The sequence below is a fragment of the Mauremys reevesii genome, linkage group 12, assembly GCF_016161935.1.
Source record: "Mauremys reevesii isolate NIE-2019 linkage group 12, ASM1616193v1, whole genome shotgun sequence".
Lineage (NCBI taxonomy): Eukaryota > Metazoa > Chordata > Testudines > Geoemydidae > Mauremys > Mauremys reevesii.
This window is the reverse complement of record NC_052634.1, coordinates 16438778-16459132: the sequence shown is the minus strand read 5'-3', so window position 1 is coordinate 16459132 and position 20355 is coordinate 16438778. Positions and strand designations below refer to the sequence as shown.

General features: G+C 47.3%; 1 protein-coding gene across 2 annotated transcripts in view; it reads right to left on the bottom strand.

Moving 5' to 3' along the window:
* Nucleotides 1–10797: 10797 nt before the first annotated feature.
* CDON (cell adhesion associated, oncogene regulated) overlaps nt 10798–20355 on the bottom strand; it is a 91497-nt gene continuing 81939 nt past the window's right edge. For both annotated transcript variants that reach the window (XM_039496599.1, XM_039496601.1), the window contains exons 19-20: nt 17238–17491; nt 10798–15342 (exon numbers count right to left, since the gene is read on the bottom strand). In XM_039496599.1, the coding sequence (XP_039352533.1) occupies nt 15176–15342; nt 17238–17491 (421 nt within the window). In that variant the 3' untranslated portion in view covers nt 10798–15175. The remainder of the gene's footprint in view (nt 15343–17237; nt 17492–20355) is intronic.

The following is a 20355-nucleotide window of genomic DNA, read 5'->3' as shown; positions in this document are numbered from 1 at the left end:
GTCCAAGCCTTAGACTCGCTGGTTAGTCAGCACCTTCCAGCCAGACCCTCAGAGGGTTTCTCAGAGGAAGGACAGGAGCATTAGCCCTGTTGACATATGGGGAAACTGAGTCACAGAGTGGCATATTGACTTCCCCAAGGCCACACCAGGCATCAGTATGAGAGGTGGAACTCGGGGTGCTAGCTCAGTGATTTGAGTATTGGCCTGCTAAACAGCATTGCAAATTCAATCCTTGAGGGGCAAAAAAATCTGTCTGGGGATTGGGCCTGCCTTGAATAGGGGGTTGGGACTAGATGACCCTTCCAACCCTGATATTCTATGACTTGAAACCACAAGTCCTTGATCACCCCCCCCCCCCATTTTTGGTAGGCCATGCTGCCTTCTTTCCTCCACACCCGCTAACCTGTTAGCTTGAAATCCCATGCTGTTAACAGGTGCTGACCCTGCTGGGAGAGGGATAAGTGAGTTCTACTGCCTCACCCCCATCAGTGACTAGTTACCTACCCAGGGTATCAGGGAGGTGGGAGTTGCTTGCTGGGGGGAGAGGATCTGGGGTGTGGGCTGAGCAGGCCTGTGGGAGGAGCCCAATGAGAAGCCCAGCCTAGGGAGAAGGGTTGAGCTGAGCTTTGGGATTGTATTGTTAATTTGTTTGTGTTAATAAAGCCAAACCCCCAGAGGGGTGAGTCTGGACTCTGCCGTGTGAGGCCAGCATCTGAGAGCAGATTGGGCGGCTCTGACACCTGCTCCCATGTGGTGCGTGCAGTGCGATTTAACCATCTCTGCCAAAGAGGCACAAAGTTGGGGGGAGGGACCGTGGCATGGAAGCTGGGCTGGAATGGCTGATGGCACAGGCCCAGAAGGTAGCCCAAGAGGCCCAGCAGCAGCTGCTCCAGATGCTTATTAACACATAGACCAGCTGGGCTGCCTCCAGTGCGGCCTCCCCAGGTCCCTTCATGCTGGTATCACTGGGCCCAGTGGAAGGAGTCTGTCCACTGGCCCTGGGGGATGCCCTGGCAGGTAAAACCCTGCCCATTCGCCAGCTGGAGGCTGGCATGCCACACACAGGGCTCCTGGCCCCTCCTGCATGAGTGCTGTGGCCAGGGTTCAAGGATGACCCAGCCTGAGGAGAAAACCAAAGGGCCCCAGGGCTGCAGGTGGGAGCTCTCGGGGGAGCGGCTGCTCTGTTTGGTCAAGGAAATGTGTGTAAAAGCAAGCGTGGAGACACCTGGGCTCGCTGAGGCCCTGGCCCAGACTAGGGGGAGCCAACAGCCCCACCCGCTCATGCTCGGCCCTGGTCTGCAGGGAGCGGATCAGGGAGCTCCCCTCGCTGGGGGGAACGTGGGGGGCAGGATGCTGCCCTCTGGTGGTGGCTGCCAGCTGCAGGCCCCTTGGTGGGCATCGCCTGCACCAGACATGACCTACAGACGTGTCCCTGCGAGGTGGGTCTGCCCACACCTTACAGCTGCAAACTAGCCCCCAGCCCTCAGAAAGCCGTTGGTCGCAGCGGCCCAAGATGGCGCTACAACGGCTTTGCAATGCCATTCCAGTAGGAGGCGCACCAGCCTTTCCCTGCTGTCCCCAGGGACGCTCCCACCTCCACTTCTCCCAAGAGCCTTGTGGTGCTGGCGACCTGGCCCAGTCAAGGGGCTCCAAGCACTTTACCAAAGTGGGGATCATTAGCCCATCGAACAGGTGGGGAAACTGAGGCCCAGCGAAGCAGCGACTGGGCCAGGCTCACACGCTGATGCTGCATCCGAGCCAGGACAGCGACTTCCAGTCAAATTGTACGACTAGTCTCAGACAATGAAGCTTACATGTTATCCAATGAGCATTTGTGCCGGAGACGCTTGTGTGCGCCACCAATCAGGCCCCAGCCTCCGTGCCCAGTCACGGCTCATCGGCAGCGTGAATCGCCAATACACACCAAGAGCAAAGCAGAGAGGTTTTTTTAAAAACATGCAAAAAGGTCCAATACGTTTACCCAGCAAATCCCGAGGTGTAACAGGGTTCGGCTCTGGGCTGTACTGCCTGCAGAGAAAGAAGCCGTTTGTCCCACGACCCCTCGGGGCTAAATAATTCACCGGGCCATAAGGAAAATATATGGGGCGAGATGGTTTTCTGTGAATTCCTCAGCAATTTCCCCCAATCCTAAAAGCAGCCCGGCTAATCAACAGCTCCCTTTCCAGACAGAAGCCCCGCCCCCCACCCTCGCCACGCTGGAGCCCAGGGCACCGTAACACACCCCCGGCCTGCCCCCGGCCACGCTGGAGCCCACAGCACGGTGCCCTGGCAACCGCCCTGTGCATTCGGCCACACCCGTCCAGCGGCCTGGCTAGGTGAGGAAGCTTTGCTGCTTTCGCTAGCCTGGGCTGGTTCCAGTGTTCAAACTCCCTCCTGGGGAGGCAGGTCTATTGGGCTAACAGTGTTAACGGCGGGATGGCGATTCCTCTACAGGAGGGGGCATAACCTATAGCCGCTTAACGCACATTTCTACTGGCATCACTGAAGCAGTTAAATAGTCACATCCCTGCCCCACATAGTTCTACCAGTAAAACCCGGCTAAGGCCCTAGCACAGACGGACGACGCTGTGGTTCGCACGGGGGCAGTTTATTCTGGTTCCTGGGCCGGGATGGGGGCAGGGGGTGAGTCAGGTCTGCACTAGGGTTTGCAGCCGGGACTTGTCACTCATGTCTGCAAGCCCAGGTGTAAACAGGAACTAGCCCAGGGCAAAGGAGGGTTGTTGGTACCGGAAAAAGGGCTCGGGCAGCGGCTGGGCGCGTTTCCATTCCAAGCGAGGAGTCAAGCCTGTTCGCCCACTAGGAGAAGCCAACTCAGCCCACGACGGCCACTGACGCTCGACCAGACACGCCACCCCCGGGCCCCGGCACTGTGCGTGAGGCAGCCAGAGGCAGCGCGCCACTCCCACAATGCTGCACCGCTGGCCATCACACCCCGCAACCCAGGGGGGGTTCCAGCCCTGCCCCGTGTTAAGCACCCTCCTGATTGCACGTCTTCTGCAGGAGCCACGCAAACCCAGCACTTAGAAGGGGTGCAGCAGTTCCCAGGTTAATGAAAGCCGGGGGGCAGGCCGGGGCTGGAGTGAGTGACAAGAGGAGGCTGGTTGAAGAGTTGTTTGCTCAGCCCATTGTTTGAACAGGTGGTGGGGGGGGGAGAGAGATGCAAACAGAAGTGTCGACTCCAGCGTTGCTAATCCACTGGCCGCTGAACACAGGATTTCAGCAGCTACCTTGCCCTAGGAGACATTCCTGCCATTGTCTCTGGTGCACACAAACAGCTGCGCTGTGGGAACCGACTGCCCCAGCCGCACTCATCCTGGTCCTGTCTCATGTGCCTGGAATCTCAGGCCTCTGCAGCCCTTGTTAACACCACACAGGCCAACCTGATAAAACACTGGCAATAAGGAAGTGGAACAAAGAGCCCCCTTAGCAAACAAGACCCTTGCCAAAGCCTGGATCGCTATTGTCCACCAGCTGGGGGGATTGGATGGGGGAGGCAGAGTCCTCCCCCAGGAGCGAGGCCTCTGTTTGCCAGCCCAGCTCAGCAGTGATGCGTTTCCCAGGGCTTTCAGCTGGGAGCCTTGCTACATCCCCCTGCAGGGAGACGGGCGGCCTCGGGGATACTTACACAAAAGCGAGGGGAACCCCAGAGAGGCGGCAAAGGGGGCTGTGCCTTTTCCCCTTCGCTCCTTTGTGATGGACACATTCGGCCGAGCCCTGGGTCAGACACACACACGCTTAGTTTGCACGTTTGGAATCAGGACTGGTGACGCTGGGCTCCCCGGTTTGGCTGGCGGCCCCGGCAGAGGGGTCTGGGTGCTCTCTCAGTGAAAATCGAACCCATTAAAAAGCACTGGTCTAGCTCCTAGGCTGAGGGCTGGATCCCTAACAGAGGGCACAGCCAGGACACTTGGCAGCTCAGTGACGGTGCTTCCAATCCAGTCCAGAACCAAGCTGTAACCTCCCTTTCCCAGGCTTGGAAGCTGCGGCAAGGGGTTGGCCTGCCACGAGGCTGTCTGCTGCGGGGAGAGGGCTGCTCCTCGCCTCTGGAGGAACCAGGCAATTGGGCCACACTAAAGAGTCAGACATCAAGGCTTCCATGCATTGGTAGCCCACCGGCTTCTACTGGGGAGCCTGGCTCTCAGGGATGCTCTTTCCTGGCGTCCCACTCCAGGGCTCCACAAGAAGCCAGTGAGCTGCCAACGTTCATGGCACTGGCCTTGGGGAGTCACCAGCCCTGCCGGGAGGAGACCAACCCTCATGGAGACTTTACGCCCTGAAGAGTAATTAAATATGAAACTAGTAAATAATTTCGCCTGTATTAAGTAGTGATATAGCAGCTTTCGGCTAATGAGACACCCTCCTAGTTGGCAGAACTGTCGGCCGAGCGCCTGGGGCGTGCCAGTCACCAACGTCCCATACTGGCAGCAGCCGTCGGTCGAGAGCCCAAATAAGGCAGAACCACAAAGTGTGTAAAGAAGCTGAGGGGCAAAAAGGAGTTGCTGACAGTTGAGCAGGTTGAAACGCCGGCCCAGTGCCCCTGGTTTCGGTCGCAGCGTTACCTGCAGCGTCACTCCGACTTGGTGTCTCACTTTTGTTGCCATTTATTCATGCCTCACCCCAAAGGCACTGGGCTCTGGGTGGCCAGTGGTGCGTGATTGGGGTGTGAGTCTGGGTTAACTCTGCAGTGAAGACAGCCCCTGAAGGAAACCAATCCAATGGCATTTGAAATTTCCTGCATGAGTACATTTGGGTCCCACGTTTGGCAGAGAGGTTTGGAGCTGAGTCCTTCAGCTAATCGGTCCCTTCGACTCTCCATCTCTCCCCGCCCCAGCCTGAATCGCACCTACAGTCTTCCTCGCACAAACTCTTAACCAGACTCAGGCTCTGGAGTAGCCATAGGGGTTGGAAACTGGCTGAATGACATGAGCGGAGGAGAGATGGCTCTGAAGTCCCCCACTAGTCTGGCATCAGGATCAGCCTCTTTCATACCTTCCTTCACGGTTTGGATGAGGGAGGAAACACTTGACTGAAGTTTGAAGCTACTAATTTGGGAGGGGCTGGCACGCGGAGGCATGAGAAAAGGGCAAAGAGCTGCTCAGTGTGGCAGGGCAGAGCTTCGGCAGAGGCTGAAGAGACCCGGGGGTTATCATGGGCAGACAGTGATGCAGCAAGTTCATAAGATCAGATGCCTTTGGAGAAAAAAAGGGAATGCAATTTCAGGCACCACATCAGTGAGCAGGGAGGCTGCAGCCCCTCTGTGCAATGCTAGTGTGACCACACATGGGGTATTGCACAGTTCCAGTCAACAACCAGGAAGATATTGACATAGAGGAACTTGGCGGAAGGGGGAAAAAAGAATCAGTCTCCGCTGGGTTAATTCATGAGGAGAGCTCAGAAGCGTGAGATGGGCCTAGCTGGGCCATCTAATGGCCAAGGAGGCATGTGATGATCCTACAAATACCTACAGGGTATAAACCTGAAAGAGAAATGACTTGTGATATATGAGGCAGGGGTGCATGGAGCTAGAATGCATTATAAAGTTACCAAGTAGAGAATCCCGAGGAATGATAAGTTCCTAAACTATCTTCAGAAATTCTGCAGGCCTGGCCCAGAATCATTTACTTCTGGCAAGCCGGTGGGAGGTGCCCCGTTAGATTTTACATTTGTTGTCATTATCACCCTTTTTATTTTGTTCATACGTTCCAGAGCCAAATGTCCTAGGAAAAAAAATAGATGTGCACATTTAGTATCTTACATCAATGGAAACTGACATAGAATCATAGAATCATAGAATCATAGAATCCAAGATCAGAAGGGACCATTATGATCATCTAGTCTGACCTCCTGCAAGATGCAGGCCATCTCCAGCCAAACCTCTGGAAAAGGTTATATCATACCATTGACCCATTGTACTGTTTACCAGTGTTCCTATATACCATCCTCTCATATACTTATCTAGCTTAATCTTAAAGTCATGGGGCACCCCTGATGGTACCTTCCTCTCTAATTTCCTGCTGATCCTGAATTGATGACAGTTTATATCCGTCTGTCTCTGTCCCACATTAGCACTGAGCTGATAATTCTTCTCCTTCCTGGTATTTATCCTCTGATATATTTAAAGAGAGTGTAATCATATCTCCTCTTCTCCTTCTTTTGGTTAAAAAAAAACAAACTCCTCTCTCAAGTCTTCCTTTCAGGCCTTCTCCATTCTCTCGGATCATCATTCTAGTGGCCCTTCTTTTTACTCTAGTTTTGAATTCATCCTCCTTAAAAAATGGGAGACCAAAACTGCACACAATACTCCAAATGAGGTCTCACCTAGCACCCTACTAGAAATACCTCGCCTAAGCTCTTATCCCACTCTGGATTTTCATTTCGATCCCCATTTTCCATGACTTTTTGCATATACTACAGATGTTAGACTAACCTATAATTAATTCCACCTTTTTTTTTTTTCTTTGAATATAGACTACATTACAGCTAATCTCAGTCAGTCAGTACCCCAAAAAATTTTTTTTATTTTAAGATTATTATAACGGGCTAGCAATATCCCTCGCCAATTCCCTTAATATTCTAGGATGAAGATTATCCGGCATTTGTTTCCCAATCTATATCCGTTCCTCCATTTTATAACTTGATGATCCATGAGCCTGACTTACGAGGAGAGGCTGAGGGAACTGGGGTTTTTTAGTTTGCAGTCGAGAAGAGTGAGGGGGGATTTGATAGCTGCTTTCAACTACCTGATGTGGGGTTCCAAAGAGGATGGAGCTCGGCTGTTCTCAGTGGTGGCAGATGACAGAACAAGGAGCAATGGTCTCAAGTTGCAGTGGGGGAGGTGTAGGTTGGATATTAGGAAACACTATTTCACTAGGAGGGTGGTGAAGCACTGGAATGGGTTACCTAGGGAAGTGGTGGAATCTCCTTCCTTAGAGGTTTTTAAGGCCCAGCTTGACAAAGCCCTGGCTGGGATGATTTAGTTGGGAATTGGTCCTGCTTTGAGCAGGGGGTTGGACTAGATGACCTCCTGAGGTCCCTTCCAACCCTGACATTCTATGATCCACTCATGAGAGTCTCTGGTCCAGTCCATTTCCCACTTGATCTTAGCTCATCCTTCCCCCCTGGAGATATGCTTAAGAATGACGTGATATAACCTGGACACTCTTTAATTCATAAGGAAAAGTTGATATTCTAGGGGACTGAACGCAGAGTCGTTACAATTTTGAGCTCTTTGCCTCCCATTCCTTATTTGTAAGTGTCTGAATGAGGCATGACTTTGGTTCATGTAAGTATTTTATGATGCCTTAAAGGATATACATGTTGCCTCATCACAAATATCCTGGCTTGTCATAATGCCAACTCTGGCCACAGTTGACAGATTAGTTGTAAGGGGAGCGGATTGTTGGCAAGTAGCCAAGGAGGACATTCCTTGGGCTGCGTTAATATGCTTAAACATGACTTGAACATTTACAACCAAGCGGGTTTGTGCCTGGTTTTGCGTCTTTATGACTGATAAAGATGGTTTGAAAGATTTATGTAAAAATGGGGTGGGCGGGGGAGGGCTTTCTACTTGATCTACAACAGAAATTCAGGTCTAGTGCACACTGGAAGACTATGGTGGCTGCTGGACTAGTGAAATGATGATACGACGGTACAAGAAAGTGAATTTTGAGTAACTGGGAGGGAAGGAATGTGCAGTCAAACACTTTAGAACTCTGGTTTTGTTAAAACCTATTTAAGGTCAATACCTAAAGAACACTTGGGAGAAAGGACCTCTGCTACAAATTCAGCAAGTCCACCCCGTCAGTGAAGACAGGCATGCTAGCTCACAATACGCAGCTGCTGGGACTAGGGTTGCCAGGCGTCCGGTTTCTGACCGGAATGCACTGCTGACTGGGCCATTAAAAGTCTGGTCAGCAGCGCAGTGAGGCTAAGACAGGCTCCCTGCCTGGCCTGACTCCAAGCAGCTCTGCAGCCCCTAGGCGCAGGTGTGATCAGGGAAGCTCCGCAGCCAATGGGAGCTGCAGTGGCAGTGCCTGCGGGCATGGGCAGCGTGTAGAGCCACCCGGTCACACCTCCACATAGGAACCGGACGTGCTGGCTGCTTCCAGGAGCCTGCCTTAGCCCCACTGCGCTGCTGACAGCTGCACCCCAACCCCCTGCCGCAGCCCTGACCCCCCCTCCCAGAGTTGCAGTTTTGGTGGACTTTGCATAAAAGATGAGGATTATTTACCCTGAACCCACATCCCCTCCCACACCCCAACCCCCTGCCCCTGCCCTCAGTCCACTCCCTCACTCCAACCCCTGCCCCCACCTGGAGCCCCCTCGTGCACCCCAAGCTCCTCATCCCCTGCCCCATTCCAGAGCCTGCACCCCCAGCTGGAGCCATCACCACCTCCCATGCCCCAACCACCCCCTTCTCCAGCCCGGAGCCCCCTCCCACACCTTGAACCCCTCATTTCCGGCCCTGCCCCAGAGCCCACACCTCCACCCCATGACCCAGCCCAGTGAAAGTGAGTGAGGGTGAGAGAGAGCGAGGACGGAGCCTCAGAGAAGGCTCAGGGCCTCGGGGGAAGGGCAGGGCAGGGGAAAGGGCAAGGGTGTTCGGTTTTGTGCGATTAGAAAGTTGGCAATCCGAGCTGGGACTTTTGCACAAAGCTTCTCCAAGCAAAGCCAGGTTCTTGTTATTTCTAGAGACAAAAACCACCCACCCAGATTAACCCCTGCCCTTTATGCCCTCTTTACCCATCAGACAGACAGAAACCCACATTCTGAGCCCCCTTTGCCAATCGCCTTTAAGGAGCTAATGCCACATTAAAGCTGTAGATATGGCACAACTAAGCTGCATATTATTCAGTTTAGAGATTGTGCTTTGTATGTTTATAAAGCACCAGCAAATCTTGAGTACTGGTAAATAAACATCTTTTATGCAAAATTCACCAAAACTGCAACTGTGTAGGCCAGAAGCAGCACCTTAAAGACTCTATCCAAACCTGGAGGAAGAGAGACGCACTTTAAGGTTCACTTTTGGTGTTATTGTACTGAATAAAAAAACCCCAATGTCTAATATTTGAAAGTCTGGTTTTTAAAGCTTCTGTGTTCACCTAGTTTTCTTACCCTTCAGACAGAGACATTAGTAACATTAACTTCAGTTTAAAGAACTCTGTCTATGAATTAAACAAAGGTCCCACTCCCAGATTACTGACAAGAAAGGGTTGAAATCTTCCCCCGCTGTGGAACACCACAACCATATGCAGTCAAAGCTCTGCGGCTTTCTTATGCTGCATGAAAGAACATAAGAACGGCCATACTGGAAGGTCCATCTAGCCTGGTGCACTGGCCAATGCCAGGTGCCCCAGAGGGAATGAACAGAACAGGAATGAATTTATCTAGTTCTTCTTTTAACCCTATTATAGTCTTGGCCTTTCCTGGGTGCTGGCTGGTGAGCCTTGCCCACATGCTCAGGGTTTAACTGATCGTCATATTTGGGGTCGGGAAGGAATTTTCCTCCAGGGCAGATTGGCAGAGGCCCTGGAGGTTTTTCGCCTTCCTCTGCAGCATGGGGCATGGGTCACTTGCTGGAGGATTCTCTGCAGCTTGAGGTCTTCAAACCACAATTTGAGGACTTCAATAACTCAGACATAGGTTCGGGGTTTGTTACAGGAGTGGGTGGGTGAGATTCTGTGGCCTGCATTGTGCAGGTCAGACTAGATGATCATAATGGTCCCTTCTGACCTTAAAGTCTTTGAGTCTATAACATCCTCAGTCAACCTGTGGAACTCTTTGCCAATGTGTTGTGTGAAGAAATACTTCCTTTTTTTTTGTTTTAAACCTGCTGCCTATTAATTTCATTGAGCGACCACTAGTTCTTGTGTTATGAGAAGGGCTAAATAACACTTATTTACTTTCTCCACGCCAGGCATGATTTTATAGACCTCGATCATATCCCCCATCGTCTCTTTTCCAAGCTGAAAGTCCCAGTCTTATTAACCTCTTCTCATATGGAAGCTGTTCCATACCCCTAATCATTTTTGTTGCCGTTTTCTGAACGTTTTCCAATATATCTTTTTGAGATGAGGTGACCACATCTGCACCAGTATTCAAGGTGCGGGCGTGCCATGGATTTATATAGAGGCAATATATTTTCTGTCTAATTATCTATCCCTTTCTTAATGATGCCCAACATTGCTAGCTTTTTTGACTGCCGCTGCACATTGGGTGGATGTTTTCAGAGAACTATCCATGACTCCAAGATCTCTTTCTTGAGTGGTAACAGCTAATTTAGACCCTATCATTTTATACGTATAGTTGGGATTATGTTTTCCAATGTGCATTACTTTGCATTTATCAACACTGAATTTCATCTGCCATGTTGTTGCCCAGTCACCCAAGTTTTGTGAGATCCTTTTGTAGCTCTTCACAGTCTGCCTGGGACTTAACCATCTTGAGTAGTTTTGTATCATCTGCAAATTTTGCCACCTGTTTACCCCTTTTCCCAGATCATTTATGTCTAAGCCATATAAACTATCCACTCTCTCTCTCTATTTATAAGTCCATTGGCTTCTTCTAGTCTTTGCCTACGACTTAAAATATTGTTGGCAATTCACTGTTCTTTAGGGTAGGGTAAATTTGGTGAAGAGTAATTAAATATGAAACTAGTAAATAATTTCACCTGTATGAAGTAGTGATATAGCAGCTTTCAGCTAATGAGAATTCACACCACTTCTAGATTCAAGAGCAGACAATCCAATAAGCATCACTCGTAAAGCAGCAGCATTCTCTTTAATATTAATCAAACCACCAACAAATTCTGTCAAAAACTACATTACAAATATATATACAATTTCAAAAGAATATTACAACTTTTTTTTTTTAGGAAAATATAGCATATTTTTCTATATGATACAAAAACCATGCATCTTTAAGTCATTGCTTTCAAAGACCACACAGGTGAAATACAGAAAGAAACATTTTCCTTGGGCAGTACGACAGCTGAATGACTGTCTCAGATACTGGGCGGATCAGAGAGGGTCGCTCGGTCTGTTTTATACCAAGACCCATATCAAGACAGACCATCACATAACTAGAGCACGTACCAAGAGGAAAGGTTTGAAACGGGATTTTTAAGTTGATTGTTTCTGAGAGATCAAGATTTGGCCAGTAACAACCAGGAAGCTTCAGAGGGCCTCTGTTTAAAAAAAAAAAAAAAAAAAAAAAAAAAACAGGATAAAAAAGGAAATGCACATAGGTCTGATGTCAGTGAATCTTTTAAAAACAAAAACCAACAAACTCTGGGTTATGTATGTAGTGCCCATAGAAGCAAAGAACGTAACACTGGTTAGAGTCAAGCATAACATAGGCAGTTAATATAAGTTTCCTCCTCACAGCTCTAGCAATGCACCTCATCCTCCTGGTGCCAAAACCCTTGCCAATGAACCCAGGATTCTAGAGTTTGTGCCCTCTAGATTTCCAAGGAAACTAGCATTCAAAGCACAAAACCAAGCCAGCTTTAAAGAACAGGGCGGGTTTTCAGAGGGGCAAGGTCTTTCAGCATTTGCTGCTAGCTGAAGGCTAAGGGTGGGATTGGACTGATTTGCATGACCTGGGAATCACAGCATCTAGGCAGGATTTGTGTAGAGTTTTGTAATTACGCACTTGTAGTTGGGAGAACACATGTCCCCTAAAAAGAAAGGCAAACACACACACACACATATATATATATATTTATAAATAAAATACAATAAAAGAAAAACACTTAAAACAGTGTTATTCATTATAAATAAAGCAGTCCACGATGAGACCCTGCTAACATGGCAGATTACAACACTCTTCCTTGAGTAGAAGCCCCACCCCCAAAATCTGACTCTTTCAAAGCAGTTTATGTCCCAAGGGCTCATACGAACCTGCCTTGGTTTCCTGCTCCAAACTACCAAACTCTTACAGCAGAGTTTCCTGAATCTCTCTGTCAAAGCATTTAATATCCTAGTTCTCTTAACAGGCAACTTTCGTAACCTAACGAGATCGGCCATTGCACTCAATAGATCACACTAGACGACGGGAGTCTGCCTTCCTCGGATGCTAATTAGGTCTCACAAACATGCAGACTAATCCATTATCACATACTATACACCTGGACAGCAGGAATAGAGAACTCGTGTACACATCTGGTGCAGCCCTCTCCCAGCCATCAAGCAAATACAGCATCAACTAGTTTCCTACTGCAACAAACTCTTGCATAGTGACCCAGATCAAACCCAGTAAGTTCTCATTTAAGGGCTGTATTTATAAAATATATAATATATATCCTATATTATATATAATATTTTCACATACGGGATATACGCATGCCGCATTTGACATTTGTTGCAATAGTTAGAAAAGTACAGAGCCAGTCTTTATGATATACACATCTTACTCCGTGTGGTACAATAGGACCTCAGAGTTACAAACACCTTGGGAATGGAAGTTGTTCGTAACTGTGAAATGTTCGTAACTCTGAACAAAATGTTATGATTGTTCTTTCAAAAGTTTACAACTGAACATTGACTTTGGAGTTTTAGTATGCAGAAGAAAAACACTGCTTTCCCTTTAATAGATTATGTTTAATGCAGTACAGTGCGGTATTTGCTTTTTTGGGGGTCTCTGCTGCTGCCTGATTGGAACCAGAAGTACACAAACGAGGTGTGTGGTTGACGGGTCAGTTCGTAACTCTGGTGTTTGTAACTGAGGTTCTACTGTTCAGTGCACCTGTAGCCACCACCTCATTTCTTCTGTAAGTGGTTTGTGATTCAAATAGGGCAGCTTTGCGTCCCACCCTCCCCTCGGGGCGTTTCTCGCTAGGAAAATATTCATTCCATTAAAAGGAGACTGCACATGTGTCGCCTCAGGGCGGCAGTAATTGTGATTTATGTGCCTCATTCCTTGGGTTATAGGCTCTGATTTTTGGATAGAGTGTTTTACAAGTGAAAGTTTGTTTTATTTACTCTGATTAAATTTGAAAAAAAAAATGTGCAGTTAACATTGCAACACCTACATCACGCTCCAGCTGCTATGTCTGAGATACAGGCAGATTTCTTCATACACAGCCATTGTCTGAGCTGTGGTTTGTCGGACACCGTTTGCGACAGCACCGGGCTCAATTTTCTAAAGCAACACCTCCAGGCTCTTATTTAATAGGCGAGGAGAGTGTTATTACACAAACAATACGTTTTTCCCTTTTTCTCAAACCATGGAGTTAAAATACCATTCAGTCCCTGGGAGATCCGTTGCAAAGGATTGAACGTTACCTTTGTAAGCGAACAAACAGGCAAGGCGAACGCATCACAAAACGTTAATTATACTTTAGTTTAAATCATTTGTGCTAACAGTGCATCATATTTTAGGAATGTGAGCCTTACCACAGATCTGCCTCTGCTAACCAGGGTTATGTTTAGAGATATGCAACTACCAGCACTACTGAATATTATACCTCTACCTCGATATAACGCTGTCCCTGGGAGCCAAAAAAAAATCTTACTGCGTTATAGGTGAAACCGTGTTATATTGAACTTGCTTTGATCCATCAGAGTGCGCAGACCCGCCCCCCCCGGAGCGCTGCTTTACCTCGTTATAGCCAAATTTGTGTTATATCGGGTGGCATTATATTGAGGTAAGCGGTGTATCTCGTGAGGGGATTAGAAAAGTACCAACCACTGGAGATTCTACTGTAAATTGAACAGGTCCATTCTGAGGCAACCGGAAATTAAGCTAGTGGAATTAGTGGCAACTAAGTACTAATATGCCATAGAAACTGAAGCAGTTGGACATTTCAGAGTGACAAGTATGGGAGGGGTAGCCATGTTTGTCGCTTTTTACAGATCCAGACTAAGAGGCCTGTGGCATCTTATAGACTAACAGACGTATTGGAGCAAAAGCTTTCGTGGGTGAATACCCACTTCGTCAGATGCATGTCACCCACGAAAGCTTATGCTCCAATACGTCTGTTGGTCTACAAAGGTGTCAAAGGACTCTGTCGCTTATTTCAGAGTGAGTTCACTTTGCCCTGCTGGCATTTATTCTTGGTTTATCACTCCCAAGGTGCGCATGCATGAGCAGGTTTAAGATGTAAATTTAGAAAATTCAGCCCGATTTACCTGCAGCGAAATTTAAAACATGCACAAGAATGCAAAACAACTGGCTAATAAGAGACAGTTATATACTCGCTGCCAATAACTCTTCTGAATTTAGCAGCCTTTTTTGGTTGAGAGCCTTTAACAAGAAAAACGAATACGTTCAGATAAATCACGATGTGCTGACGAGCGGGAATAAACAATGCTCAGACTCCAGGCTGTTCACAAATTATTCATGTAGATTATTCGTTATGTATATTATATAGCTGGTCCCACAAGTCATATGGAATACTTTCTGTTCCCCGATTAGATGACGAATACTTTTAAAATCAACAAATAGTGACCTTCCAGTAAGAATGTTCAGATAAATCATTCCTGTTAAAAGGCATGAAAGTTTGGGGAATGATGAAATTTTCTCTGAACATTAGAGGTCTTCCAATACTTGGAGATAACTAAAAATATGATTAGTAGTATTACTACTCGACCAGCTGTACCATTCGTATAAACTGATCGGCTGGGGTTCATTATGTTGAGGTTCCATTATCAAATCTCTTTCCATCAGGAGAGCCTGAAACAACAGCATTCGAATGTAGTCAGGCAAATCAGCCGTAAAAATATTGCAACAAATGCCAGTGACACGGCAGCTCTATAGGGTGGCTATAATCTGCTATGAACTTCAGAACCACTCGGGTTGGATCCACTCTAAAATCTGCACGCTCAACATCAATGCTCCTTTGCAGAAGTGCTTCTCATGCTGGTAATAGCCATGGAAAACACACCACATATTCCCCATTGTTGTTCTTTATATTATTACAAAACTTTATACAAAACCAGGCTAATTCCACAGGGGGTGGAAAAAACAAAGGAATTTCTCCAGGCATAAATAATATAAAAAGGCAAACATTTGAAACAAGATACATTCATGACACTACTACAAAAAATAAATAGTGACTCTCTCTGTTATAATTAACACCCCGCCCATCAGTCCTTGTCAGTGACTCTGCTGTGCAGTTACTGGCTTTCAGTGGGAAAAACGGGTTGCTGCTTCTTCAGGTTTCCTGCGTGTGGAGCTGTCGAAGGTCCCCGGAGCTGTTTAAAGTGACACCAGGTGAATTCCATCCTGATTTTTCATTACAGTCCTTTGAAACAGGCTGCAGAATAAGAGGGCTCCAGCTCAAAATATGATTTGATGTCTCCGAATGCGCACAGATGTCACCTGCAAATCACGAGCAGTTTATATTAGCACGAAAATCGCTCCTTGCCCCTTCGCTATTTCAGCATACTTGCCCCACTAGTCTCCAAACGCAGATTAGTGAACTGGGTAAAACCTTTGCTTTCCACTAAAAGTGAAAATTAGTTTGGACACTGTAAAGTGTTAAACCCTGGCAGGAATTGCTAATTTCCTAAGGCATTTCTCACGATACGTTCCCCTGTTCTCTAGGCCTTTTAATAATGTACTTCCAGTTATCACTAGATTTAGTGATCAGATTGTGGATAGTGCCTGTGTTACCTTGAGAGATTATGGGCAAAGCCCTCATTTCAAATGGCAAGCTGCCTCTCTGATCTAAATAAAACATACAAATACATTATGACCCTAAGAACCTCTCAGTGCCAAGTGGTTCACTGTTGTGAACCAGGAACTCGTAACAGGCCTGACAAACTCATCACTCCTAGCACACCATTTTTATGATATTTATGAGGTTGTGAGGTTTCTAAGAAAACGATTATGTCATACGGATCCTCATAATCATTGCCTGACGTATGCATAGATATTTAAGGAGCTGTGTATATGTACTGAAAATATAGGTTTTAAAGTCTGTCACCAACCGAAGAGAAAAAAATTTCTTCCAGACAGGGAGTGAGATGAGTATCTCTCTGTCAAATGTAAATTAAGTATTGTAAGCCAACACAATGGAAGACCTATTTACATACAGGATCAACAGGAAAAGAACAGAGGGAAAAAACAAGCAAATGGGGGTGGGGAGGGGGAGATTCTGCTGTTTCCAAGGTCAATGATCTATAGGGATGTAAGCAGAAGGCAAGGAGACATCCCTTTACCCTGCACCTGAGGAAGTAAAGGGACAGTATGGTTACATTCATGCAAGTAGGATCTCAACCAGGCTTGGCCGAAACGCTGCGAAAGACATCTGGGGTGAGAAACGTCCTTAGACAGAAGGTTAGACTGTTAAATTTAATCTCTAGAAAGCATGTTATCAGTGGCACAGGAACACTTTGAATAGTGGGGTGCTGAAAGCCAGCCCCCATACCGCTGTCCGCCCCCCGCCCGAGCCTGGGGGTGCTGCAGCACCCCCACCCTCTCTAGTTCCTGCGTCTATGCATGTTATGCTTTTGTTTTATATATAACTCTTCTATTAGCATTAGCCTTATGCACTGTCTCTTACATCTTAATCTTTGATAATAAATTTATGATTGTTTTCACTATAAATAGATCTCAGTGCTGTGACTTGAATCATACAAGCTGGAGCATACACTGTTCCCATGGGGAACACCATGTCGGTCCAACCTGTCTTTTCAGCTGGAAAGCTCAAAATCTCTCTTTTTGGGGCCAGCCAGGAGCTATAAAGGAATGCGTGATGCTTTCGGCTCTTGCCGCCCCAAAGAACAATACCGTTTATTCCTGAATACCAGTTTCCCCGTTTGGTGCTTCCCCTAGCTAGCTCTGATTTAATACTCCACTTCCTGCAGGTACCTAGGCTTTCCCTAGAGGTCTCATATACATAATTACCCAGCCTGATTCTTCTTAGAATAGATCATCTGATAAGAGCAATGCCTAAGGGGGTACTGGCAAAGATCATTAAAAAAACAGCATTCAAAATAAATCAGTCATCACATTATCTGGAGTAAGTGTACTGGACGGGTTCCATTTAGAACACTCATCATTTAGGGCATGCACCTGGAAGGCATTTTAATATCTTCACTTCCATGGTCTTCAGGGGGAGCTGCAAGCTGATCAACACCTTGCAGACTCTGGCCTTCCTTTTCCGAGACTAATTGCTAGTTTCGGCGTAGTCAGATTAAGCACCCTACAGCTGTTGTACAATAAGCATGCAGCTTGGAAGCCAAGATTTATTCTCCTTCAATTTGGCATACCTTCTGGGTAATCTATGTTAATCTGATTCATATTTTCCTGACAGCAAGAATGCTGAGTAGATGGCTGCTCCACTTTCTCCTTGCTGTCTTCCTCCAGCTCGACGCTGCGTTCTGGGACCGTGGAGGCTAAACACATGGCTACCATCACATGATTCATCGGTTTCATCTCTAAACTGTCCTGCTGATAAGGTGCTACTATGGGCACCACAGGTAGCGTGTTGCTGCTAAAAGTGCCATTGGTTTTGGTGAAACACCTGTGAATTTAAACCAAAATAAAGAATCACTCAGAGTCCTGATCTCGCCAGATTCTTTGTTCTAGCACAGAGGTGGGCAAACTACAGCCCGCAGGCCACGTCCGGCGCGCAGGACCCTCCTGCCTGGCCCCTGAGCTCCTGTCCCGGGAGGCTGGCCCCCAGCCCCTCCCCAGCAGCTTCAGCTCACTGTGCTGCCGGCGCAATGCTCTGGGCGGTGGGGCTGCGAGCTCTTGCCCAGCAGCGCAGCTGCAGAGCCGGCCTGACCCGGTGCTCTGGGTGGTGCGGCTGTAGCGCCGCCAGCCACCGGTGCTCCAGGCAGTGTGGTAAGGGGTCAGGGAGCAGGGGGGGTTAGATAGAGGGCAGGGAAGTTTGGGGTGGTGATCGGGGGGGGGGGTGTGGATAGGGGCGTTGGGGCAGTCAGAGGGCGGGAATGGGGTTGAATGGGGCAGGGGTCGGGGGCAGTCAGGGGCAAGGGTTCCGGGGGCGGTCAGGGAGAAGCGGTGGTTGGCTAGGGCAGGGGTCCGGGGGAGCAGCCAGGAAGGAGAGGAGGGGTTGGTGGAGGGCAGTCAGGGGTCGGGGGATCTGGGGGTGGTCAGGGGACAGGGAGGGGTGGATGGGGCAGAGGTCCGTGGGGGGCCATGAGGGAACGGGGAGGTTGGATGGGGCAGGAGTCCTGGGGGGGGGGGCACATCAGGGGGCGAGAAGCAGAGTGGGGCAGATAGGGGGTGGGGACCAGGCCAGGCACAGCCTCCCCTAACCGGCCCTCCATACTATTTCAGAAACCTGATGTGGCCCTCAGGCCAAAATGTTTGCCTGCCCCTGTTCTAGGAACTAAAAGTGATTTAAGAAGCTTTTGAAAACTTCATCATGTAAATCTCAATTATTTAACCCAGTAAATACAGTAGAGCTGGTGGAAAAAATTACAATTATTCTGTCCAATAAATTCAGACTTTTTGGGGGAAAATATATCCACAATTCAATATTGTTTGTCCTGCTCGCCAGATGGCTGAAAAACATTCAGAGAATCATTTGTTTAGCATTTTCCCCCCACCATCTATTGTCAATTGCAAACACATTCCTTCATTGGGTCAGCTCTGTAATACAGATTTTAAATGCCATGACACAGGGCTTAAGTTACGAATCCAGCGAGCAAACAGAGCAGCTTATGTTAAAAATAGGCATTGCTAAGCTAGTTAGTGCAAACAGAGGAACTACATACAACCAACTGCAGCATTTTCAGTGTAAAAAACTTAATAGTAACTTTTCAATTTATACAAAAAATAATCTTGAAGACACTCATTCTGGACTCTGAAACTGAAGGCAAGCTGGGAAGTCAATCTCTACAGCCGAGCTACTTAATTTTTAAACAGAAAGACGTTTATGAAGGGCCTTTGCTGTAGATATATGCCTAGCATTATCTCATCCTAAGTAGGGAAAATGCCAAGAATGTTTTAGTTTCTCAAGTTCTGGGCACAGCAGTGCTAGCAGCTTCATTTGTAACAGCCACGTTAAACGTGAAAGCCCGGGACAGACCACTCCAGTATGACTGCACATGTACCAGTAATTGTTACACAGCTCAAACTTTCATATTTAGAACCGTCACATGAACTGGAGCACTCTGAAACAAACCGTCTGAGCTGTAAGAAGAGTGCATCCTTTGTTCCGAAATCTAGCGTGGAGAGTGATAAAGCAGAAAATATACAGGAAATCTTTATCACATTGCAGAAAAATTACGATTATTTCACCAACACCTCACTACCCGACATTCAATTTAAACACACGCTCTGGAAGTCAACAGAAACTGACTTATTCTGCAGGATTCAGTTATTAAGGACACAAACCCTGGATTGCGACACCACAACTCATCAACATGGAAACAAGAGTGATAGCAGCAGGAGCTGGCTGCTTACAAAGAAAAGCGTATCTGTTTACACACAATTACCTTGGCCATAGCAACGTTTGGAAGTGCTCATGAGAGTCAGACAGGGTTCTCAAATATTACACGTAGATTATCCAGTGATATGCCAAATGGATACAGCTCAGAACAATTTCTACTGCCAAATCTAAACGTGCAACCCTTCCTGCTATATGCACCAGGCACAGAACTATCCCATCTCATTATATCTGTAACTTTCACTCCATGCATCTGAAGAAGTGAGGTGTTTTTTTTTTACCCCACGAAAGCTTATGCCCAAATAAATCTGATAGTCTTTAAGGTGCCACCGGACTCCTTGTTGTTTTTGTTGATACAGACTAACATGGCTACCCCCTGATACTTATATAGCATCACACAGCGCCATTCTGAGCTGGCACCAGTCGCTAAACACAATTCCATGAGGATCTGAAACATGTTTAACAGATTTATAGCACAATGTATCTAACACGATAAAATATCCTTTTGCTGATGGAAAGAAATCAACCCAGAAACAAGTTAAATGAGGACTTAGTTCTAAACACGAGAGCATATTTATGCCACCAAAATAAACCACTCATACACACTTGAAAGACCAAGCACATAGGCAATTGGAAGAGTGAGTTTTGCAACGTTTTACAAATGAGCGTACGAAATACCACTTGCAGAACCACTAGGCTGCGCTGCATGAAACCGTGCTCATTCAGTTGCCGTGTTACTTGTTTGGTAGTGAAAAAAAAAAAGAAAAGAAAAAGAAAAAAGCTTAGTTTGAGTGGCTCAGGGCCAAATCATTTATTTCCATTTGTTTTAAATAAAAAATATAAATAAACTAAGGGCTTAGTGTATTCTGCCACACACAAATCTCAACTGTTTGTGTGAGAACTTCCCGCATACGTCACTATGCTCAAAATAACATGCAGTAAACAGAAGAGGCCCATTTTACCACCTGCAA